This window comes from Cervus elaphus, chromosome 15, assembly GCF_910594005.1.
Source record: "Cervus elaphus chromosome 15, mCerEla1.1, whole genome shotgun sequence".
In the NCBI taxonomy this organism is placed as follows: domain Eukaryota; kingdom Metazoa; phylum Chordata; class Mammalia; order Artiodactyla; family Cervidae; genus Cervus; species Cervus elaphus.
The window spans coordinates 42,727,660-42,752,837 of record NC_057829.1 but is presented as its reverse complement, the minus strand read 5'-3'; the positions used below and the strand labels follow the sequence as shown (position 1 = coordinate 42,752,837).

Below are 25,178 nucleotides of genomic sequence, written 5' to 3'. Positions count from 1 at the left end.
TACCTAACTAAAGGAGCAAAAAATAAAAAAATACAAACCTCTGAAAATAATTCCCTATTCTGGATATGTCATGGTGAAATGGGCACTCCTGATTGTGGTGGCACTGTAAAACCACAGAGCCATTATAGAAAGCATTATGTCACTGTTCTGTAATTCAGCTTCTTGAAATTTGCTATAAGGAAATGATTAATCAGAAGCAAACAGCAATCTAAGATGTCTTCTGCAGCACTATTTAAAATAGTTAAAATTGGAAGCAATGTAATTGTCTAGTTTTAGAAGAAATGGTTTATTAAACTGTGGTACATTGACATAAAACAATTGAAGTATAATTTTGTGGAGATGGAATAATATGGAACAATTGAAAAGTAAATTATAGAACCTGTAGAAAAGAGGAAACAATTTGACAGGCTGGGTGAAAATGGAATCAACATATCTATACAATGATCAGAAGGATATAAATATGTATATCTGGGGATCGGAGCACGCAAGGATGAAATTTTCTATATGGGTTATAGATAATCATCTGACTTTGAAATATGTCTTTCATGTTGTAATATTTAGAAATAAAACACTTGAAAAAACTGTTAATGAAGCTATTTAATGATGATGTCTCTGTCTACAAGTCTATAAGTCAGGGAGGGACCCCTTTCTCTGAGCAGGTTCCAGTCTGGGGAACCCCCAAGGCTGTGTCAGCCTCTTTAGGTAAATGATAAAGTACTTTATTTCACTTAGGAAATAAGAGCATGTAGGATTCCCTTACCTTTTTGTCTTGATTTATAGCTAGGAGAGGATGATAAATCACATTTTATGCTGTCGATACTGGGGCTTTTACACTGCATCTTCACCACTAACCAGGACCTTGGAAGGGAAATGGAGGGGGGTCACTTCCCTGGCTCCCCAAGGTGTCTTTGGGATTGGGGTGGATCCTCTCATCCCTGGAGCCATGCCTGGGAGAGGCGGATTCTCCACACCCATAATGGCTGCACAGTCTCTCCACGCAGGTCAGGAAAGTGAAGATGTGGAAAGACAGAGGGCTCTAAGCTTGGCTTGGGAGGACTTCTCTGGAGAGTCTAGGGGGAGGCAGCCCATACTTCACCTGCACAACTGCCTCTCGGTAGGTGCCACGGGCTCTGCAGGATTAACCAGCTCCCTCAGCCCTGACCCACGCATTCCCTCACCTCACGTTTGTTGAATGTCCACTGCTGTGTACCACGCATGTGCTGGGGGTGGTGCCAGGGAATAAGGGCAGGCTCTGGGGAGACTCCATTGACTAGGAAAGCATCCAGAGAAACCCAGCATCAATTCGAGTGTAACATGTCCAGTTTAGGAAATCTAGTCAGTGGCAAGCCTTGTATGGTTAACTTTTTTTTTCTTTTTTTGTCACTTTGGGGCTGTATGGATCACTAAAACACAGATGGAAACATGAATTGCATTTGGAGATGGAAGTGTCTCCTAGAAATATTCTCCAGCAACTTCAAGTGTATGCAGGGGAAAGCACAAGGCTTAGAGTTAGATTTAAATGCAAATCTGACCTTTCTGAGCCTCACGTTTCTCATCTGAAAGTGGGACTAACAGTACCTGCTTTCCGAGATTACAGTTAACATGCAGAACCTTAGGTAAGCAGTCAGTTTCACTCTGTTTATTATTCCAAGCAGCTGTGGTTTGCGAGGTAAGACCAGACGAGTTTTCTGCCTCCTGGTCTCTTCCTTCTGTGTCTGCCACAATCACCCCTATTCTGAGACAGTCTTTTATTTTCTGACTCTATGCTCTTGGACAAGGCACTTAACTTCTTCGATTTGATTTTTCCCCAGTGAAGTGGGGATGATAATGATTCCTATGACAGGGTAAAATGAAGAGGTAAAATGAGGCTGTTCACATAAAAGTGCCTGTGAAAAATGCTAAAAAATGTCTCCTAGTGCAAAAAGCTCCCAATTTCACCGGCCCTGATGTGTAAGCAGCGTCTCTCACTGAGGTGCAGGTGTCCGTGGAAGCACCAGCCCTGTGTGCTTGTCAAGTCCACCCAAAGACATGAAACCGCACCCTTGAATGACAGGGACCCATGTGCCCTCAATGCTCCACTGCGCTATCAGCTCCCGAGAGGGGCAGAGCTCTCGGCGCTTGGGAGCTGGAGCATGCAAAGGCACTGTGCCTGCCGGAGGGACTCCACCTGCCCTGAGCCAACACCCCCGTGGAGGCTCTGTACCTGCTTGAGGCGCAGGCCTGTGGCCCGGCCTTTGGTCATGCTGAGCTCCCAAACACACACCACGGCGCTGGTCCCGGAGGTGATGATGGTCGTGGGGGACGGGCACACGGCACACAGACAGCGGCCCCAGGCGGCCAAGTTCTCGAACGTCACCAAGATCTGTGGGAGGGGAGGCAAGGGAGATGAACACTGGCGCCAGGGCCCACACGGGCAGGGAGCTGGAACAGGGCGACAGGGGCATGCGGGCAGATCTGGCTGCTTCCACTGGCCTGCTTGTGTGCCACGGGAACCGAGGGACAGGTCATTTGTTCAAGAAAAGCCCTGGGGACAGCTGCCCACGTATGTCTCCAGAGAGCGCCTACACCCAAGGAACAGGTGGGAAGAGGCAAGTAAGCAGGAGAGTTTGGGGATACAGCAGAAATGCCCTGTGAGCTTGGGAAAGGCAGAGCCCACTTTCAGGAAGTGGGGACATCTGGGATCAGTTTCGCTGGCTGCCTCCTGCAGGAGGTGGGGGAAGGCTAGGGAGGGGAGAGAAAGCTTGGTGAGCAGGGAATTCATGCCATGTGCTAGGGTGGGAGAGGAGCAAGGGTAGAAAACAGGGCCAGAGGCCACATCAAGAAGGTAAAGAGGAGTGGATGGCCTCGCACAGGCGTGGAGGACCAGTAACCCAGTGGCTTGCTTCTGGTGGCCTGTAGAATGTTCAATTTGTGCCATCTGAGTCTAAGTCAGAGCAGGGGCCAGAGGAGCCCCTAAGACTTTCTTTCCACCCAAACTGAATGACAATCTGGGCCTTCTCACTGCAGTCAAGTGACCAGCCAGCAGTGGAGAACACTGCAGAGGTGACAGCATGTCTACTTACAAGCTCAACTTCTGGTAACATGCGGGAAGGCTTAGCCCACTGGGCTCTTGGCACAGTTGCTCAAACCCTCTCATCCCCAGGCTGGGGGCACAGGGTGGAGGAAGTGGGGGTGTGGGCAGCTGTGGCTGCTTTGGGCTCGCCGGTCTCCTGACCACCTCTGCCCCAACCAATAGCAGGCTGAGGCCCTGGGGCCACCCTGCACCCTGACACCACTCGCCTTGTCAGAGCCGTAGTTGCCCAGGCAGCAGCTGAAGTCGTCAAAGCCCCAGCTGAAGGTCCTGCTCCAGTGTGGAGGCAGCAGCATCTTGTTTGTCTCCACGGCCAGGATGGTCTTCTCCGTAGGAACGATGTGGCCGATGGCTCCTTTTGGGGATTCCGAGCCTAGAGAGAAGAGGTACATATCTGCTCCCCAGTCAGTAGGGAGGAATTTATTTGCCAAAGGACAACACCTGCTTTAGCTGGGCCCAGAGATGAGCCATGCACAGCCCACCCAGACTTGGCAAACACCCACCCAGGCCGGAGCCACTCCTTGTCCTGGTACCTCCATCCTGGGCCTCCCTCTAGGGGCCAGGTTACACTCTGGCCCCAAGCTGGGTCCCTGGGCCCTGGGTCTCTCCCCAGACTTAACACATACATGAAGTGTGTGGCCATGCAGGTCTTTAGTGTCTCTTATGGGTTGATACCAGGGGAAGAGGAACCGAGGCTGTCAGGGCAGATGGCTCAAAGCCAGAGGAGCCGGGGGGCCAGGGGCTCTGTCCTTCCTGCACCTTCCAGGCATCAAGTCTAGCAGGGCTGGAGGTGCCAAGGACACTGTTGTTGGATTCAAGAGAAGAAACCCTGACAAACCTGACCTTATACTCCTTGGGACCAGAAAGCTGTTCCAGGTAGACATCCCCAATGCACTGAGGCCCCAGGATGGACTTCATACACACCCAGTCCCTCTAGGAAGCAGGGCTGGGACCTGCACTGGGGCCATCTGCCTCATGCGCATGCCCTTAGCTAGTGGCTGCAGGCCCACCTGCGTGGTCAGGAGCAACAGCGACCGGGACCCAGAGAAGGGGCTGCAATCTTGAGCTATTTCTTCTAATAGTTTCCCTTTTTCTTTATAAATTCTCTGCAGGCCCATCCATCTGGGCATCAACACAGAATTCTTTAATAGCAGCCATCTGAGTATTCCAAAGAGCAAACCCCTTTAGCAGCCTTTCTTACTTTCACTTTTCTGGAGGTGAGGAGGGGTCTGTGTGTGTGTGTGTGTGTGTGTGTGTGTGTGTGTGTATTGATAGATGTGTGTGCACATGAAAGAGAGAGGAGTGTTTGTCTCAACAGACATTCGACAGGTGGGTCTTCAGAAGTCAGGGTATATAACAGAGGTGGCCCCAGATACTTCCAGAGCAGAGGCCTCCCCAGACTCCTGATATGACTGGAGACACAGTTGGGCAGTCAGACCCCAAACCTTTGCCCCAGTCTGCACCCCTGAACCTCCAGAGGAACACCAGTCACTGGAGGGACAACTGCGGGACAGGACACCACACAAAGTAGGACCAGGTGCTCACCTTTGACTGTGACCTGGGAGGGCCTCAGCGACTGCAGGCTGTAGAAAAAGGGCTGCGGGTGCCCAGGCAGGCTGGCTGGTGTGGAGACGTCCTTCCCAGGGGAAGGCTTCCCTGCAGCAGTCCTGGCTGGATGGGGTTTAGTAAAAAGCTGCAGAGGCAAGCAGACAGACACGCACCGTGTCAGTTGTTAGGACAGATGGACAGAAGGGGAGTCATCCTTGGGCAAGTCCCAGCTATACCTCTGCCCTGGGCGCTGCTGGGGCTGAGCTTGCTCCTGACTGAGGTGAGCTGAAACAGAATCATCTGGTTCAACCTTTGGATGTTGCAGGGGAGTGGCCTGGGGCTCAGTCAAGGGCAGCTACTTTCTCAAGGCCATGGTGCGGGGCTGGTGGAGAACTCTCTTGGAAGCCAAATCTGTCTTCTTCTCCAAGCTGCTTGAGCAAATGATGAGCCCCCTGAGGAGCCTCTGGTCCCTGGGAGAGCTACCTTTCATGCTACAGCGTCAGAATGACACTTTTTCCTCCCTAGATCACGTCTCTCTTCATTTGTTTGAGCTATTTCTCATATTTTCTCTTTTTCTTTATAAATTCTCTGCAGGCCCATCCATCTGGGCATCAACACAGAATTCTTTAATAGCAACCATTCAAGTATTCTAAAGAACACAAGCAAACCCCATTAGCGGCCTTTCTTATTTTCATTTTTCTTAGATCTCTCAAATTGTCCTTAATGCCAAACTTTTTGCATGATTGGACACAGTCTGAAGTGCAAAGCCAGGCTGCCTGGCAGAATCCTTGGTGCTGGGCTAGAGAATGCAGTTGAGGCCTGCTCCAGCTCTCCACCCTCCCTCCCCGACTGGGCTCGTGCTAGGCTGGTTTCTTTAGCCAGCAGCACAGTGTTCTGCTTCCAGATGGAAATATCCCTGGGCGCCATGACAGGGGGTGGAACTGGCCTTGGCTGAGACTGAGGTGGAGCTCAGCAGGCAGCCCCGGGACCTCAGAGCAGCCTTGGTTACACCCCTTGACCAGATGCTAGACTATCTAGAAGTCGAGTGGGTGATCAATACAAACAGAAATCAGAATGATGACTTTTAAATGAGCATTAAAGAATGTTCTTCACGCACATCAGACTAACGAAAGCTCCACAGGCTGGACCCTTGTAACGGCTTTCGCAGGCACAGCCCCTTGTTGGAACAGTGAATGGTCCCAAAGCATTTAATCTTGTCTTCAAGCTGGGACCACCTGGGGAATTCTAATTCTGATAATTATTTTAGAAATATTTTTTAGAAGCTCATATTGGGTTGGTCAAAAAGATTGTTCGAGTTTTTCCGTAAGACATTATGGAATATAATATCTCCTTACTTAAAATCAGAATTTAAAGAGTGTACATTCCATGATCCTACTGATATTAACATATTTTTGCTTGTGGACTACTACTTCAAATTATTTATTTCTAGTATAATATTTTTAAAATTAAAGAAATGAAACTGTTTAGCTACTCTAGCTTTTTTTCCTGAAATTCTCTCCTTTCTACAAAGCCTTCCTTGGCCAAACCCATATTTGCATATACGTTCCATTCTCCAAGTCACCCTCAGGCCTTTCCACATTCCCCTTACCTAGGAGCTGAGTGAACCTGAGCAAGTCACAGTAAGGCCAGACAGAAGAGATGTTATTAGATGAGCCCATCCAAGCCTCATGGTTACAGATGGGGAAGGTTGTTGCCCAGGATGGTCTCGAGTTGGGTGGGCCTATGTATTCATTTTCTGGTGTGGTTCCTGACTGCTTAGTCCGTGGGGCCATGCTTCTCCCTCCAAATGATTGCGCTTGGGGGAAAAAATCTCTACATCAAATGGAAGCTTGAACATGAACGGGGCTGCTGCTGCTGCTGCTGCTAAGTCGATTCAGTCGTGTCTGACTCTGTGCGACCCCATAGACGGCAGCCCACCAGGCTCCCCCATCCCTGGGATTCTCCAGGCAAGGACACTGGAGTGGGTTGCCATTGCCTTCTCCATGAATGGGGCTGGGATCAGCCAAATAGGCCTCAAGATGTCATTGTGAACGCACAGTCTCACATCTCTATGGGACTGCCCTGATGCAGATAGAGCTGGTGGAGCAAAAGGCCCAGGGACCCTGAGGGCAGAGCTTGGATGCTCTCACAGTGGGGCCAATATAGTGTAGTTTTTGGAGCCGGCCAGATGGGGTAAGGTCTCACTGGTGACACCTGCTAATGGTGCAAGTGTAGGCAAGTTATTTATTTAGCCTCTCTGAGCCTCAGTTTCCTGATTTGTATAATCCCCATACTCAGAACTTAAGAGAGGATTTAATGAGGGAATCACACGAATAACATTTTTTGAACGTTAATCATATTTCAGACACTTTCACGCACTTGGTTAATCTTCACAACAAACCTATATAAAGAATTAAATACTGTGTATTTATCATAGTGTCTGTCACATGGGTCACAGATGGATGCAGCCTTCATCATTGTTAATGATATCATCACCTCCCTTGACGTCAGTGGGTTACGGAGAGTTAAACGTTGATATTAAAGTCCCAGAAGAAGAGGGTGGCAGAGGATGAGATGGTTAGATAGCATCATGGACTCGATGGACATGAACTTAAGCAAATTCCTGGAGATAGTGGAGGACAGGGAAGCCTGGCCTGCTGTAGTCCATGAGCTTGCAAAGAGTCGGACACAACTGAGTGACTGCATGACAACAGCAATTAAAAGCATAGGGAGGTGACTGCAGGCCATTTTATCTCTCCAGTCGTCACCTACTTCTCACTCTCTCTTCCATCCAAGCTCACCCTGCACACACTCTTTTGAGAAAGTAAGACAAAAATCATGGTATGTTGTACCTGTTTGGGCACCTGTCCAAAGTTGCTGACGAACCCCAGGATGGTACTTCTGATGAGGGGGTCGCTGATGCTGCTGAGGTCCATTTTGTCACCATAGAAGTAGGGATGGAAGGTATTAACAGCCTCCACTGCGGCTGACCCCTGCTGCTTGTACCCAAAAATGAGGTCTATCCAGTGGTGCAGGTTGGCACTGACAAAATCACTTTCCAAAGCCTGGAACCAAAACCCAAAGAGCATGAGAAACACAGGGGTCTCATGGACTCGTGGGCCCTCTGCCCAGATCAGGAGGGGGCATGTGGTTCAGGATGCTCTCTCAGCACAGGAAATATAAGCGATGCCTCCCTGGGCTGGATGAGCACTAAGCAGGATGTGCAGTCCCTCTAAGGACCACGCAGTCCTGCCTCAAGCTAGTGGCCCATCCAGTCCATAAAATAACCTTAAGCAAGAGGAAATGTGGGCCAGTGTTTTGATTTCTGGTTCACCATTCGTTTCTGCTGAGTAGAGCCCAAATCCAAAGGTTGGTCTCCAGAACCCAAAGACAGTCATTTGGAATTGGCTGGGCTCCCTGTTGATGCTGACTTGGGAAAGTCAGGTCATCTGGGCTTGGTTAGTTTTCTGATGCATATGACCATAATGCTTTTAAGAAGACCACACGTGGGTAATGCCATAGGAGGTGTGAGGACTGCTGTTACTGAATTTCCAGGGACAAGGATTAACCAGGGAAGAACTCTCTCCTTACCAAAGGAGAAGGACAGAGGAGAAGACACAGCTTTGTTACCAGTTAGGCTTGCCCCCAGGTTTTTTTTCTTTTTTAGGTATAATTTACATATAATAAAATTTTCCATAAATGCGCAACTTAATGTGTCCTGAAAACTGCATTCAGTGACATAATCAACATTATAATCAAGATATAGAATATTCATATCAATTCAAAAAGTTTTCTTCTCCTTGTTTATCTCTTACTTCAGAACTTAGTAATTCCTGATCTGATCTGCTTTCTGTCCCTTTAGTTTACCTTTTCTAACATCTCACAAAAATAGAATCCCATAGTATATATCTTTGGGTTTGGCTTCTTTTGCTTAGGACAATGCTTTTGAGATTCATTCATGTTGCTTCATGTATCCATTATCTGTCCCTTTTTATTGCTAAGTAAGATTTCATCATGTGGGTGTATCATTCGCTTAGCCATTTATGGTTATAGGCATTTGGGTTGTTTTTTGTTTTTGACTAGTATAAATAACACTGATGAATATTTATGTACAAACTCTTCTGTGGTGTTTCCATCTTTCTTGGGTAAATACATACAAATGGAATTGCTGAGCGATATGGTAAATGCATCTTCAACTTTATAAGAAGTTCTTGTTCAAAGTGGTTGTACCATTTTTCCCCACCAGCAATGCATGATGAATTCTTGTTGCTCCACATCTTTGCTTGACTCTTGGATTTTGCAATATTTTTAAATTTAGCCATTGTTGTGACTACGTAGTAGCATCTTATGGTTTAGTGTATGTTTCCCTGATGACTAATGATGTTGAACATATGTTGTCCCCAGATGACCTGTGGCCTGTACCCACATCAGTCTTTCTGAGTCATAAACCAAGTCCTCCCTGGTCCTGGCAAATATTTTGGCCAGTGGGAACCGCTTGAGGCCTCTAGCCCCTCTCTGATCTATACTGGGCAATACAGTCCAGGGCTTGGCCTTGACTGTGGGGTTGGCTAAGGGCACTGACTTGCCCTCCATCTAACAAGAATCTGCATTTGCTCCCCTCATGAGTCCCACAATAAATTGGCACAAGGGCAAAGCCTAATGGAGCTCTTAAAAGAGCCCAGAACCCAAGCTTTTTCTTGCCAACCCAGGGCATGGGGCCCAGTTCCTTTTCTGAGTTCTCTAGACATATTCAGAAGTATTTATCACAGCCCTCCAGTCAGACAGAAAGCCTCTATGGACACTGAGGGCATACCGAGGTCCTCATTCAGGATACCAGGGAGTCTGCCATGACCCCACTCAACTCACTTGTCTGTGCAGGCTGATGAATTTCCGGGGGTCTCCATCAGCCCAGGGAGGGAGTTGAACATCCCCCAGCGTTGTTCCGTCCTGCATGCAGCCTGAATAGGGTGGGAGACAGCAGGTCTTTGGGTAACTGGGAAGCCAAAGTGGTTAGGAGTCAGGGGTGTGTAAACACTGTGCTGTCTGGTACCAGGATTCCTGCATAGACTGCACTGCTTCCTCTCTCCTCTGTTGGAAGTGACCCCATGCTATCTGCCTGAAATACTCCTTCTTGGATTCTAAGCCTTTGGGCCTCCATAAGACCCTCCTCACTTCCAAGCAGTGCCCGTGCATAAAATGGCTGTGTCATCATTGTTGATAAATTTCCCTCCCCTCACTCTATGCCTTTTCATGGAGGTGCTTTTTTATACAGCGCTAAAACAATAAGATAATAACAGCAACAGTAAAAGCGATTGTATTTTGAGCATCTCACTCTATGCCAGGGCACTGTGCTAGGTGCTTGGCACACATCATCTTATTGACTCTTCATTCAACTCGATAATTTACGCATTTTCTCTCCACTTTTAAAGTGAAGACAGAAGGTTTTCAGAGGGAGCTTCCCCAGACACCAAGAAGAAGAGCCTGGATTCAAGCCCGAGTCTCCGTCCTCCCCATTAGCCACACAGCCTTTAGCAAGTTGCTTAGCCTCTTGGGGAGTCACTTTCCTACCTATTACCTCCTAAGCTGGCATAAGGATCAGAAGAGAAAATACACATAACATGCTTAGAATAGTTCCAGGCATATGATGGCTGCTCAGTAAATACTAGCTATAGCCTTTCTGAAACGCTCCAGGGCCCACAAGTGCAACTGGGGTGAAAGCATCCTTTTCCCCTCTCTCTGGCCTGCAGGGCTGGCTTGGCTTTTCCCCTCATTCAGTCTCAGCTCACACCTGTCACCTCCTCAGGAGGGTCCTTCCTGGAGACCCGAGTCACACATGGCCGCTGGGGCACCTTGAACCATTTTCCTGCCTTCTTTCCTTACAGGACTTCCTCAGCATTGAACAATGTTTCACTTATTTATCTATTCTTTTCTATCCCTCCCCTGTCCCTGCAAAGAATATTAACACCTTCCAGGTGATCCGCCCCAGGACACCCAACTGAATCCTCAGTGCCTTAAAAAGGGCCTGCATACAGTAGGTGCATAATAGCCACACTTGTTTTCCTGACCTCCCTGCAGATCCCTGGTCCTGGGCTTGAAGGCTCTATCTGCCGCTGAGCACCTCCCCTCCAGCAGAGAACCAGCCTCCACTGCCAAGGAGAACCGGTGCCCTCCCCGCTGTGCCCCCTTCACCCCAGGCCAGTTGGGACCCTCCTCTTGGCTTCATTGGTTCAGACTCACTCCTTTCATGGTCTCATCACAACTTGTAGGAACTACCCTTTATATTTGTCAAGCTCTCATCTAAAACAAGTGAAGCATCTGAGAATGTGAACACTGCCAAGGCCACGAAGTCCCACGAGCTCAGAGTCGATGGGCTGGGCCTGGGGATGCTTTAAATGCCCTGCTGGTGTTCTGTCTGCAGACCACCACTCAGGAGGTGAGTGCCTGAGGCAGCTCTCCTGGGCCTGCCCCTGGTCTGGCTTGAGGTGCAGGCCCATGTGCGTGGTTTAGAGGAAGGAGGCCCCCTGAGGAAGAGGGGCTCCAGAGCACACATGTGCACCGCGCTGGCTCCCAAGGGCCTCCTCAGAGTGGGTGATTCACCCCTCACCTCTGGGTGGGGAGGACCATGCCCTTCAGGGGGTTCTGACCACATCCCCTCCACAAGTCACCCTGAGGTTCACAGTGGAGGCTCCCAAAGTACGTGTAGCTGCCAGGGCCTGCCTGCTGTGGCTTCCTGAAATTTATGTCCTTCCCCTAAAGCAGTGGTTGAGAGAGCATGGCTCACTCTGCTGTAGGGTCTGGAGGGGAGGAAAGAGAAGGAGCCACCAAGGTGCCCGTGGGCACCCCAGCAGCCCGTGCTGGGAGATGCAGCACGTCTGGGTCCTGCTCACGGGTTAACCCCCTTGTGGGACTTGTGGGAAAATGGGGCAGAGAAGGGCCGGGCTTGCCTGAGGCATTCAGCAGGGCAGTGCCAGGCCTGGCTGTCAGCAGGGGCTCCTGCTCTCTAGCTGCCATCTTGCTGCAGACTGGGGCCTTGGGGACTCTCGGCGGGCGGTCCTGGGTAGAACTGTGGTTGGTGGTCTGCACCCTGGGGCTAGGTACTTCCTTGGCTCCTACCTCTTCATCAAGTGACACCACCCAGTGGAGGCCTCGCTCTCATCTGCCCACCAGACTGGTCTGGTGTGGGCCTGTGTGTGGGGTCGCTTAGCAAAGATACTGATGTCATGACCCACAAGCTGTCCGGCCCCGGAGCCTTGCTCCGCTCACCGAACTCCAGGGCGTTGCAGTTGGTCAGGAACTCAGGCAGGTAGAAGAACTCCGGGGTCAGCTCTCTGACATCACTCATGTTCTCTCTGGAGGCCGATTCCCACGCGTTCTTCACACTGTGGAACATTCTATCTGCCACATCGAAGCTTCCGCCCTAAGCAGAAAAGGGGTGATATGATCAACTGTGTGGTGATAACTTGGGGTGCACAGACGTCACTAGAGTGGGCCCTCTTCATCCACTCTGTCCCCGAGACATGGGTTCCGCCTTTAAGCCCTTTCATTCACTCCCCCACACATGTGCACACATCAGGCCACACACGTGGGCAATTGTTTCTTCAAGCATCTAATCACCTTGACCATTCACTGGAACCCTGCACCAGAGCTTCCACGGAGGATGCATGGTCTACTGTGATTAAGGGAGCAATGTTTCCCTGGTTTAGAAATTGGGGTTCAGATCAGAGACAGGAAAACCACAGTCATTCGTCTGACCACTTGACACACTCACTGAGGGTTAGCTCTGAGTCAAAGTACAAGGAGTGGGTCAGACAGTCTATGTGCGGGAAAGTTTCCTGGAGAAGTCAATCCCTGGTGAGACGGCAAGCCTGGTGATGGAGAAAACAGTGATGTTCTGAGCTGAGGGCAAGGCCTGGAAAGCAGGTCAGGTAGGGCCCTGGTGATGTGTAACACAGCAGCCTTGACAAGAGGGGACTGATCTGAGGATGGAGTGCTGGAAGCATATGGTGCTGCATGAGGGTCAACCTTGTTTCCAAGGCCCATTGCCACAGATGGGTCCACGCAGTCCTGAGATCGGCAGCTGAGCCAAGCTCAAATTCCTTCCTTGGAGTCTCTGTGCCTCTCACGTGAATTGTCATATCGCTTCAGTTGACACTACCCTCATTCAGCATGTGATCTTGGGGTTCGGGAGGAGACAGAGATGTCCCAGTTGGACGACTGAAGACGCTGTGGGCAGAGGGGCTTCAAGAGAGAGTTTCTGAAGCTGGGATTTGGGTCTGTTGGCTTAAGTTTAGGGATGCCCAAGGGACAACTCCTCTCTGGGATTCAGTAATTCACTTGTCCCCATTGTAACTGGGCCTTTTTTGTTCCGCCAGAACTAGCCTTTCTTTTGCCAACCTCTGCAGAGGGCACATGTGGCCCAAAGAACAAAGGGATAGAACTCAAATTGCTAGTGCCCTCCACTGCTCCATCAGCTCCCTTCTCTCTTCAGGGACTGAGGTTTCCCATCATCAGCGGCAGACGAAGTGTAAAGAAAACGCTAGCATTCTCTGCACAGGGTCGAGGACACCAAGAAACCCAGTGGGGTTTCAGCCAAACACAGTATTTGGGCAGCTGAAAGATGTGGCTTTTCTCCAAGATTGTTTTGTTCTTGGTTTTAAGCAATTAGGCAAGGGCTTCCCAGGTGGCTCATTGGTAAAGAACCCGCCTGCCAATGCAGGAGATGCAGGTTCGATCCCTGGGTCAGGAAGATTCCTTGGACAAGGAAATGGCAAGCCACTTCAGTATTCTTGCCTAGGAAATTCCATGATCAGAGGAGCCTGGCGGGCTGCAGTCCACAGGGTCACAAAAGAGTCGGACAGGTTGTTTAGTGACTAAACAACGGCAAAATTAGGGGACGAAGCCCACTCTCAGATTCAAACTGAAATGGAAACAAAATGGTGGAGGGGGTGTTTCTAAATAAATCTGCCCCTAACAAGTGACTCATTGAAATGTAGTAAGAGCTTTGTGTATTTAATCTGCAGCCAGAGCCTTGCATCGGAGGGAGATGGATGCTGCCTCGTCGTTCCGCTTTCCTTTTGCAGCTTTTATGAGTGCTGATGGTAATCTCCTGAGAAACAATATGATTTGGTAATAAAAAGATTACCTGTATTAAATAAAAATAATATATACATGGGAAATATTGTTAGTGCTACAAATCTGGTTAAAGATATTACCACAAAGAAAAATGTTATTTTTTTCACAGCTGTCTAATGCATTTTAGCAAAAGCAATATCTTTAAAACTTAAGCCTGTATTATTTATAAAGGAAGCAATAACTGATTTTCCTATTTCCTATATTAATAAATGTATTTGCATACATTTGTTTCAAAATTAATGGGTTTGCTCACTTTTGCAATACAAAAGAAACGCCAAATTCCCTGGAAGGAAAAGTGGAGCTGCTTTGTAACTCACATGAGTTACAAAGTCTGTGGGTTGACACAGACTCTGGTGGCTGCCAGCAAGGAGTCCCATCAGGACTTCAGTCTCAGGAAGGGAAGGAAGGAGATAACGAAGAGAAGTCAGAAGGAGGAAAGGAGAGAAGTAAGGCAGAGAAGCACAGTCAAGGTTTACAGAGAGTCCCCATAAGGAAAGTCCAAAACATAATCAAGCAACAATCAGATTGGGTCCAGAGATTGGATGGAAACAGGGTGGTCAGAGAGAATTTCTGGGCCCAGACATGCTCCTAAATCTATCCTGCAGATATTTCTGAATATTAAGATTAATGAATCCTCCGAGTATCCAAACAGACCAAAAAAATTAATAGCAAGGTTACTCTTATCAACAGAGGAGCTACTTCTTATTGGCAGAAGATTTCCCAGGTGATATTAAAGCCAAAAGACAAGGCAACTAAGTCCGTAGGTTTCTGAGGCAAAAGCTTACAGTCTATGCCCAGCCAACATCATTCATATGTAAAGACACCAGAAGAATATTTCCAATGTTGAAGGGGTCAGAAATAATACAATCCTAAGTATCTGTCTCAATTAAAATGCTTTAAGAGGTGCTCAATTTTACTAAGAGATGAATCAAAGGAGATCAGTCTTGGGTGTTCATTGGAAGGACTGATGTTGAAGCTGAAACTCCAGTACTTTGGCTAGCTGATGCGAAGAGCTGATTCATTGGAAAAGACTCTGATGCTGGGAAAGATTGAGGGCAGGAGGAGAAGGGGACGACAGAGGATGAGATGGCTGGATGGCATCACCGACTCAATAGACATGGGTTTGGGTGGATTCCCAGAGTTGGTGATGGATAGGGAGGCCTGGCATGCTGCAGTTCATGGGGTCGCAAAGAGTCAGACATGACTGAGCAATTGAACTAAACTGAACTGAATGCAGGAAGAAGTGACTGACAAGTTCCACTTTGCACTGTTGCTGAATATTTGACAGGAGTTAAAATCAGAGTAAGGTTCATGATTACAGTGCATTGGTTAAAACTGCAAACACCTTGAAAGGAGTTTTTGTATTGAAGGAGCTATTCCTTTTGTATGAGGACACAGAATCTATGTGCACCTGTGTCCCTGGATAGGCATTTCAAGGGTAATAACAATTACACCTTTATTATGGACACAACTCCACGAGGGGCTGGCATTCACAGAGCCCCCAGGTGAAAGGCCTGTGCCCAGTGCTGCCCAGAGCCCTCGGTCCTCTCTGCAGTTGGCATATGTCTTACACAAAAGCAGTCGCCTCGCCTCAGGTGGTTCAGAAAATTCTTCCCACTGCTGGTAACAGCTGACTTCACATGGGCTGTGACTTAATTAACACAGCACTTGATTTCAGTTTCTTATTAAATGCAGCAGTGGCAGTGGAGGTGGCACTGTGCCCTTGCTGGGGCGCTGGCTGCCTTGCTCTGCCCCGCCCAGACTGGATCTCCCAGCTCAGGCCTGAGAGCAGCCCGTACTCTTGCCAGGGTGGAAATGGGGGCCTGTGCTGTGGCCCCAGCCTGGTGTGGCCTCCTGGTTGCTCAACTGTCTGAAGGCTCACAGACACTGGCTCCCTGCAGGCAAGGTTCCCAAGATCACAGCATCCAGGGAAGCAAGCTCGGTAGACAGCAGCCTCACACCCCAGGGAGTGGGGATAAGTACATCACTAGCGGGAGCCTGAGTCACACGGCTTGCATGTGCACCCACCCAGGTCACAGTGTTCATGTACTGTATTTTCTGGATTATAAGAGGTTATCGTTGGGGAAACAGTGGAAACAGTGGCTGACTTTATTTTTTGGGACTCCAAAATCACTGCAGATGGTGACTGCAGCCATGATGTTAAAAGACACTTACTCCTTGGAAGGAAAGTTATGACCAACCTAGACAGCATATTAAAAAGCAGAGACATTGCTTTGCTAACAAAGGTCCATCTTGTCAAGGCTACGGATGTGAGAGTTGGACTATAAAGAAAGCTGAGCACTGAAGAATTGATGTTTTTGAACTGTTGTGTTGGAGAAGACTCTTGAGAGTCCCTTGGACTGCAAGGAGATCCAACCAGTCCATCCTAAAGGAGATCTGTCCTAAGTGTTTATTGGAAGGACTGATGCTGAAGCTGAAACTCCAATACTTTGGCCACCGGATGCAAAGAGCTGACTCATTTGAAAAGACCCTGATGCTGGGTAAGATTGAAGGCAGGAGGAGAAGGGGACGACAGAGGATGAGATGGTTAGATGGCATCACTGACTCAATGGAGATGAGTTTGAGTAGACTCTGGGAGTTGGTGATGGACAGGGAGGCCTGGTGTGCTGTGGTCCATGGGGTCGTAAAGAGTCGGACACGACTGAACAACTGAACTGAACTGAACTGATCATTGTAATAACAGGTTTGAGGCAGAAAAGCAAACACAGCAACAGTAGAGGTAGACATCAATTCTAAGACCAGCCTAATAAAGTTTAATAAGACTTGATAAGATTTAAATGTGAAAAGAATAAAAGAAACCTTATTCTTAGGATCAGAATATGCCACACTGCCATTCTTAAGCTATCCACACCCCTCTGCACAGTGCCCAGTGGGCAGGCTACAGCCCAAAGAATGCTGTACCTGTTTTCCATCAGACCACAGGGGGAGTGCATAGGCACCCCGTCTCCACACCAAAGCCATTCTGGCCCAGCCATGGATCAAGTGCGTCCCTGTGGTTCAGTCACGTAATAGCTCAGAGGCAGACTTTGTTTCATCCAGAACAAGAGTGTGCACTTTCTTCTGCTGACTCCTGCATGTGTTCCTGCTCTGGAGATACTGGACATACTCATGTCCCTGCTCTCCAGATGAGTGAGAAAGGCTTCGTTGCCTGGATTCTGCACCTCTTCACCTTTCTTCCACTTTTCCACTCTGAGATCCATGCTGGGGATGGAGGCTAGAAGTCTCAGGCTGCTGAGAATGTAGGGAGGCTCCTTTCCTTGTCACCACACAGAGGTGGAGCAAAAGTCTTTTAAGAAGAAACAAGTCTGTCCCCAGGAGGCAGAGCCGAATGGAGGGAGAAGCCTGACTCCAGGAAGATACGAGATAGTTCCTAAGGAAGTCTGCGCAGGCCCCAGGACTCCCAGATGGGAGCCACACACATTCCCCTCAGATGTAGCTGTTGTATTCATTCCCTAGAGATTACAGTTTCTTTTTTATGATAAGGGAAAAGCAGAGTCAGTTGGTTCTTTGGCTGGTTCCAAGGCCTGGACTGGTTGTGACCTACTAGAAGAGGCAGTTCAAAGTCAGGAGGAGAAACCAATTCAGAAGCATCATGGAGATTTCAACTGGGATGAGCCAATGTGTCCCAGAGAGAGTTGAACCCAGAAAAACCAGGAGTCACATCAGACGTCAGCACTGGAGTCAAAAGAACTCAAGCTAATATGATTGCGTTGGTGCCATGTGAAAGCAAATGAAATTGCACTGGTTTAGACCATCTCAAACCAGTTTGGGCTGGTCGCCATTGGACCAAACTGGCTAGAATAAGCTCAGACCCATGTGACTAGCTTCAAAATGGCTTTAACCCAATAGGTTGGCAGCACACCTGTTTCATCTGGCTCACACCATTTGGAATACTTTGACACAGTCCAGGCTGTCTTGAATTAGCTTAAACTAGAGAGGGGCAGCTTGCACCAGTTCAGGCTGGCTCAGATGAGATCTGGTTGACGGCGGGAGGGAGACAGGAACAAGGATGATTGATCCCCTTCATGGCATCAGCCCTGAGCTAGGGGCTTTACCCACATTTCCTCCTTTAGTCTCAATGGCTCAGTGAGATGTGCATAATTAATCCTCATTTCCAGAGTAAAATAACATGCAGAAATAAAATAAAATAACTGTGGGATGTAAATCTCACAGCTCGATGTTTCTATTTCAGTTTGCCTCGTCTCTCTGTGAGCTGACCGTTTGTAACAGGTAGAGATGGGGCTGTATACTTGGTGAGACTGAAGGGGTGAGGGGAAACTTCTGAAGCACCTAGAGCTCCCTGGGTGGAAAATCGTCATGGGAGGCAGGGCCATCACGGTCAGCGGGCTCATCACTCCACGTGGATTGATGATGAGCAGCTGGATGGGATTCCTGGCATGGGGAATAAATAGCTCAGGGGCCATTTGTTCTCCAAACCAAACTTACTTAAAATGCTTGTTGCCTGAGAAAGGCTCAGGGGAAGCACGCTTGTTATTTTTGAGTTAATTTCCAGGGAGGTGGGTTATATAACGTCTAGACAATCCATGCCTTCAAGGAGAGAGGGGACTGTGCCAAGAAACAGAAGACAGGAGGGGTCTGCTGCTGGTTGGGGAGAAAGCCTTGACCTTGCCTATTTGTTCCTACCCAGGGCCCAGATGATGGCTTTAGGGCTGACCCAGAGTGGCCTTTTGTCTTGGGGTCAAGGTCATCTGAGTAACTTTAAGGAGTGAACTTGCTGGTGAAGTCAGACTACACAATTCCTGGGACACTCATGCTTTTTCTTTGGTGAAGCTTGGCTGTCAGAGTGAGTCCCTGAAAGTTCAGCAGCCTGTTACCCTCCATGGCCATGTCTTCCTCTGTGTAGGACCCTTAAAAGGCCTCGATCAAGAGAGACCCTAAGCTTGGATGCTGTGCTGTGTTCTCTTTGGAATTGGCCGAGCCAGCTACCTGCAACTGGGATACCCATGGCTCTCCCCAGTCAACCCTTGTGCCCCTGGATAACCTTAATTCAAGATCCCGGTGGTAGAGTTAGAGGGAAAGAGAGAGAAAAACATACCAGCCTCCCATGAGGCACTTTGTTCCAGCTGTTCCATGTGTCTTGACACTAGCATTCACTCAAGGTCAGACTGGCCTGCTTCCAGCCTGTATTGGACTGCCAGGTAAAATATAGGATGTCCAGCTAAATTTAAATCTCAGATAAACAGCCAATAATTTTTTAGTATAAACCATTGTTTATCTGAAATTCAAATTTACCTGGGCATCCTGTATTTTTATTTGTGAAATCTGGCAACCCTAAGCTGGCATGATGTTCTGTTAATTTATGAGTAGGCAACTTGGTGAGTTTCCTTCTCCAGTTTAGCTGTTCATTTCAGTATTAAAAATAATTTGTTTGTCCTTTTAAGCCTTCAAACTTGTACTTAGCATGTTTTTATGCATTCTGACATCACAAGTGATATTCTTTTTATACTTCCTTTTTTGTGTTTATTTTTCTAGCCTTTGACTGCCTACCTTACCTGCAAGGAAGTCTTCAAGCTTCCTGTTTCTCCTTTCCCACTAAAACCTATTTATGTTGAGTATGTTCCCCCCATAGCTCATTCCTTATTTTTCAGTTTTTTTGGTGAGACTGTTGGGTAGACATGGTGGTGTGTCTGTGAAGAGTAGCTTGCCTCAGCTGGATGGTCCAGAGTCCTGGAACCAGCGGCAAGTGAGAATCATGGGCTCAAGGCTGGATTTCTAGCAGGGGGGTCCCTGCCTCATCCAAGCCTAGCTCTTAGTCTGCAAGAGCTAGCTGTGTGTGTGTGTAGGGGAGCAGGGCGCTCACCTGCAGAGAGCAGAAGGCCTGGGTGAAGGGCGGCATCCGGACCAGATAGGAGGCGACAATGATGGCTGAGGAATAGTGAGTGCAGTAGTGGCACTGGACGGTCATGTCTCCTGCAATGAAAGCACGTGGCTGGGCTGCATCCCCGCCTGTGGCCTGCCCACCCCTCCCATCTCCCCCAACAAGCTTGAGTATCAGTCCTGCACATCGCGGGGGTCCTGGGGGGTGGGCAGGGGCCTTCAGGGCAGTGTGGGATGCAGAACCTCAGCCTGCTGAGAACCTGCTCACCAAAGGCAGGGCTTCGGGGCTGAGTGAGCCTTCTGAAACGGGCTGCCTCCGGCACATGAGGTAATCATTTATGGCTCACGGATAGATGTTCCTTATTTTAGTAGTTTCATGTTTTATTTCAAAGTGTTTGAGAAAACCAGTATAGCTGGCATCAAATATATGACAGAAAATTTTCTCTTTAAAATACATCCATTGAAGTGTAAAAGGTGAACAGATCTAAAGAAAAACAGTAAGGCGCTAAGAGTGCAGCTGGCCTGTGAAGGGAGTAAAATTGTAAAGGGAATGTGGGAATGAACAGGATTTGGGAACTAGGCTCTAGAACCAGATGGATACAGGCTCCGCAATTTAGAGGCTATGACCTTGAGTGAATTGCTTGAAGTCTGAGTTCCAATTTCCTTCTCTTTAAAATGGACCATTGTATGTATGAATGCAGGCTGGTCTGTACACAGAAAGGGCTGAACGGATGTCATTTCCCTGCCCCTGGGAATGGAGGTGTTTAAGCACTTTGGCAGCACAGTTCTCAGTCCTGATTTCCTGTTGGAATCACCTGGAGTGCACCCCATCACAGACTTATTTAAATCATGATTTCCAGGGGTGGGACCCAGACATTAACATTTTTAACGAGTTTCTCGAGTGATTCTCACAGGCAACCAGGGTGCAGACTGCTGGATTTGGGAGTTCTCTATCCTAATGTAATTTGTTTGTAGGCTAGATGACACCTAAATCATTATCAGCTCTCACTTCAAGGCATTCAGATAAAGAGCATTGTAGAAAAAAATCAAGCTGGGATCTACTCACCTTCAGTCTTCTCAACCTCTTTAAACCTCTGGATGAATTTCAGCTTCCTTTCCTTGGTCTGAGCTCCCATGGGCTTAGAAAGATCACGGAAAGTCTTGGGATTCATCAGGTTCAATGTCTAGAAGGTAAATGTGCAACTGGCGTTAACTCCCCTGGACCCTCTTGTGCCCCCGCGAGACTGCAAGAGCCACGGTCTTTAGTTTTATGGTTCTCTTTATCGGTTTATTGTCGTTCGCTCTGACCCCCCTCCTCTGGTGATTAGCAGGCCTGGTAGGGTTTTACGGCCCCACAGCCAGTGATCCACAAAGACTTAATAGGGGAGAGATGGGAAATGAGAGGAGGGGAAGATTGATTTCACACTGAAGTCTTCCAAGTTGACCCAAATCAGAACATCGCCACCAGTTACCCAAGAGACTTTCAAAAGAATTCCTGTTGTCAATGGATACTTGGCTTCTGCCCTCGCTGAGCAGTTTGCGGTTCAGGGTTCTTGCTTAGACTCAAACTGATTTTGTAGGCAGTCAGAAGTCGTCTGTTTGGGGAGGAAATGAGAGCAACGGCCTCGTGTTTTGGGAGGCACCTCCCTTCTGGGGTGGTGAAAGCAGTCCTGGCGTCCCCTTCCCCTGCCCTTGGAATACACAACAGTAGCACCATGAAGAGTTTTCAGGGCTGGGTGTCCTCTGAGTTTGCATGTCTTTATAGAAGGAGGTGTTTCTTTACACGCCTCTTCCTTTCCACCTGTAGCGAATCATCAGTTTTCCTGGGGAGGCAGGGCCTGCCACCATGGCTGGTGAGAAAAGGGAGCAGGACTGAAGCTCCTGAGACCCCTTGAGAGACAGCAGCATGGAAACCCGCTCAGCTATAGCTGATGCTGTAGCCACATCTCCAAATTCTCCAAAAGATATTGGAATACCAGCTTTTTAGAAGAAATCTCCCAATTTTTAAACACTGATAAGAAATTAAACTTTAATACAGGATATGGGCTAATCAAAATGGGCTGGGGACCCACCTATTTGTAATATGTGAGTTGAAGCTAGGATTGGCAAGTTTCCTTTCTGAAACACCTTGGCCCCAGATGATCGAGCAATGAGAAGCAATGTATGGCTTGTGAGAAAAGGTTTGCTGTGTTGTGTCTCAAATTGGGATGGGAGCTCACAAAAGACTGAGGCCCCTTTCCCAAATTCTGGGGGTGAGCTCTCTAAACAGCTTGAGGCAGCACTGGCCAGGGCTTATCTGTAGTGTACCCAGACACCTCCGGTCATTTACATACACAGCCCCACAAGTCTCCTGATGGCCAGAGCCCAGGCAATCAGGACACTGCTCCGTAGCCTGGTTGTCCCCCAGTGACATCACCTTGGCCAAACTTGTCACTTTTCTGCTCCTCCCTCCTCTGCCTGCTGAGGTCCAGGGACAGAGGGCAAAAGAGCGATGACCCAGTCTTATCATCAGCCTCCATTAGGGCTACATGTCTCGGTTCAGATCTAGAGTGATATCATCACCTCCACATATCATCATCTCAGTTACTGAAGTCAGGTTGCAGGGGAGGGGTGTGTTCTCACTGTGTCTCTGTGTCTCTTGCTCTCTCCTTCTCTCTCTCCCCCTCCCTCCCTCTCCCTCTCTACATGTTGGTTCTAGGAACACATCTTATGGCCCTCTTCACTTGACGGACCAGTGTTGGCCCACGGCAGTATCTCAGCAGATGGGTATCTCTTGCCTTCATGGTAGCAGTGAGCCAAGAAACCCTCTGGGGCACATGTCAGCTACTGTCCTAGTCATGTGGGGCTGGGACAGGGACCCAGGCACCCAGACTCCAAAGGCCAGGTGAGGGGCCAAGCCTGGAGCAGCCCTCAGGCCCAGGTGGACTGAGCCCGTCGCAGAGGCTCTGCATGACTGCAGGTGCTCTGGTCATCAGGGTCAAAAAAGTCACAGGACACCTGCATACCAACCACGTGAACACCTACCTGTGAGGTGTAGTCGGCCAGGACCCAGGGGAACACTGGATACTGCATGTAGTCATTGTAGGTCCTCCCAGCCAGGGTGTTGAGGTACATGAGATACTCGAAGTTGCTGATGTCTCTTTTCTGCCAGAAGAGACAAAGTGGGGATAAACCCAACAGGTTTCCTCGTGAGAACCACAGGGGTCTAACTCCCAGACCTGTGCAGGAGGCCCTAGCTGTGTAGGTGGGAACCTTGTGCCTGGAGCTGGGGCAACTCGGGGAGGCCACACTAATTCCAAGAGGAGTTGAAGCAAATATAGTCAGGAAGCAAAGTTGACTAGGAAAAAAACACAGCTCAGAGGTCCAAGCCGAGGCTAAAGCATTCTTTTGTGTTAACTGTTGGGTGATACTCAAAAATTGATTAAAATAATAGCACAAATACCAGACCTTCTTACTGCTGACTGCTTTATGATTGAAAATATAAGCTGGGGGGTTCTTTGCAGTCACCAGGAAAGAGGCCCTTACCAACAGGCTCAATGATCTGCTTTCTTGGGAACCTGAACTTTCTTTCTTCTGACTCTGCCAGTTAGGATACTCTGTGTTCTTAGGGCCCTCTGTTTCAAGATGTATAGTCATGAATGGAGCCAGGGACTATATTTGGGAAAAATTCACCAAGGCCACCTGGCTCATGAGCAGCCAGTAGAGACGTCATCTCTGATGGGACCTGCATGCTGTGGTCTCTCCTTTGCTTGGCCTGCTCCTTGGGAAAGGATTTTGGACATGAGTGACCAAGATTTACTTTCCTGTTGCCATGGGCTCTGTATGGCTGTCTTTCTTGGGATCCTTTCCTTCCACTGAGAACCCAAGGCAGAGTGTCAGTTCATCCAGGCTGGGAGCCACATATGACTTCCCAGGAAGTGAAGTGAAATCTGTACCTTCCTGAGTTGTGTGTTCATTTATACATATGTGTACACCTTCATGGATAAAGCATGTGTGTGCACATAGAGCTTATGTACGTGCACACACACGCTCATACTAACTCCCCAGCTCTGACTCAAGAATCGCCTTTTGTCACTGAGATCTCTTCAGGGAAATGCTTGAGACATTTTAACAAATTAATAAAACAAGATCCCTCCTGATTCACCAGTGTGCCTTCTCTCTTCATCCCTGGGGCCTGAGCTATTTGCTGATTTGCTTTCCTGAGGGTTTCCTTGAACCCACAGTGTTCTGAGGGGTCACTGTACCTGCCACTTCTGCAGCATGGTCTTGTCGGAGCTGGGGTACCTCCTGTGGGACAGAAAATGATGGTGGTGACCAAATGTCTCAAGGTACAAATGGAGGGAGAGGTGGAACTTCCTGGGCCTTTGTGGGGTTGGGGCATCCAGAATGGCCATCAACTTCCCAGAGCAGCAAGATTATTTCCCAAGCTCTTCTTGCTCCCACACTGCCCTATTGAAAGATGGGTTCTTGCCATTCCCCTTGCTATTATGTGATTCCAGAATACACTGCTGCCTGAAGCATGGCCCCTGGAGAAGTCCCAGGGCCATGCAAGAGCAAGTTTGGGGTCTCACGCTCAACACTGGATTTCCCATAACCACAGCTTGGCCTTCTTTGCCCATGTGAACAAAATACACGTGGCTACAGTATATTATTTGTGAATATAATATACTGACACGTGGATGTACGGCTAAAAAGTGCAGACGATACAGAAAGTCATGAGGTATAAAACAATAGTCTGCAAACTACTGTTCCCACACAAGAAACATCTATAGTTAATTTCCAAAAGAGTTTTAGCCATATGGCAGTCTATTTGCTCACACAGTTTAAAATGAATTGTTCTTGGTATGTGGGATCATCTTATCCACGTGGGTCTCCATCCTGCTCCTGGAGGTGCCCACATTGTCCTGTGGCCACAGTAGCTGGGCAGCCTGGCACAGAGGGATGGGACCTGGTGGGGGCTTCCCCCATGCTGGGCTTGGTCTTCACAAATGATGTTTGTGTGATCACCTTTGGACATCAATCTATGTGACTTATGAGACTTAAATCTTGTAATGATTTCATGATTTGAATCTCTGAATGTATCTACGAGATACATTTTCGGCAGCAGGACTACTCGGCTAAAAACTATGAGAATTATCAAGTGTGCTACATGTCGCCAAACTGTCCTCTTAGGAAGTTGTACCAATTTATATGACCACATATATAATTAAGAAACACAAATCAAACCAAGGAAACACCATTTTAAGCTATGTGGTAGGGAAGAGTATAAAAGTGTATAGGATGCAGTGTTGGGGAGGGCGTGGGGAAGGAACCTCTCCATGTGACATGCTGCTTCTGCTCAGCTGCTGCTACTGCTGCTAAGTCGCTTCAGTCGTGTCCAACTCTGTGCGACCCCATAGACGGCAGCCCACCAGGCTCCCCTGTCCCTGGGATTCTCCAGGCAAGAACACTGGAGTGGGTTGTCATTTCCTTCTCCAATGCATGAAAGTGAAAAGTGAAAGTGAAGTCACTCAGTCGTGTCCGACTCACTGACCCCGTGGACTGCAGCCTACCAGGCTCCTCTGTCCAT

At 48.5% G+C, this 25,178-nt stretch overlaps 1 protein-coding gene across 4 annotated transcripts in view; it reads right to left on the bottom strand.

Annotated features, from left to right (window-relative positions):
- WDFY4 (WDFY family member 4) overlaps window positions 1–25,178 on the bottom strand; it is a 255,952-nt gene that overhangs the window by 11,015 nt on the left and 219,759 nt on the right. For 3 of the 4 annotated variants that reach the window (XM_043926457.1, XM_043926459.1, XM_043926458.1), the window contains exons 48-57: window positions 23,854–23,896; window positions 22,634–22,753; window positions 20,676–20,793; window positions 19,593–19,702; window positions 11,882–12,035; window positions 9,485–9,576; window positions 7,471–7,683; window positions 4,616–4,763; window positions 3,280–3,464; window positions 2,204–2,362 (exon numbers count right to left, since the gene is read on the bottom strand). In XM_043926457.1, coding sequence (XP_043782392.1) covers window positions 2,204–2,362; window positions 3,280–3,464; window positions 4,616–4,763; window positions 7,471–7,683; window positions 9,485–9,576; window positions 11,882–12,035; window positions 19,593–19,702; window positions 20,676–20,793; window positions 22,634–22,753; window positions 23,854–23,896 — 1,342 coding nt within the window. The remainder of the gene's footprint in view (window positions 1–2,203; window positions 2,363–3,279; window positions 3,465–4,615; window positions 4,764–7,470; window positions 7,684–9,484; window positions 9,577–11,881; window positions 12,036–19,592; window positions 19,703–20,675; window positions 20,794–22,633; window positions 22,754–23,853; window positions 23,897–25,178) is intronic. The other variant, XM_043926460.1, reaches the window with a different exon arrangement.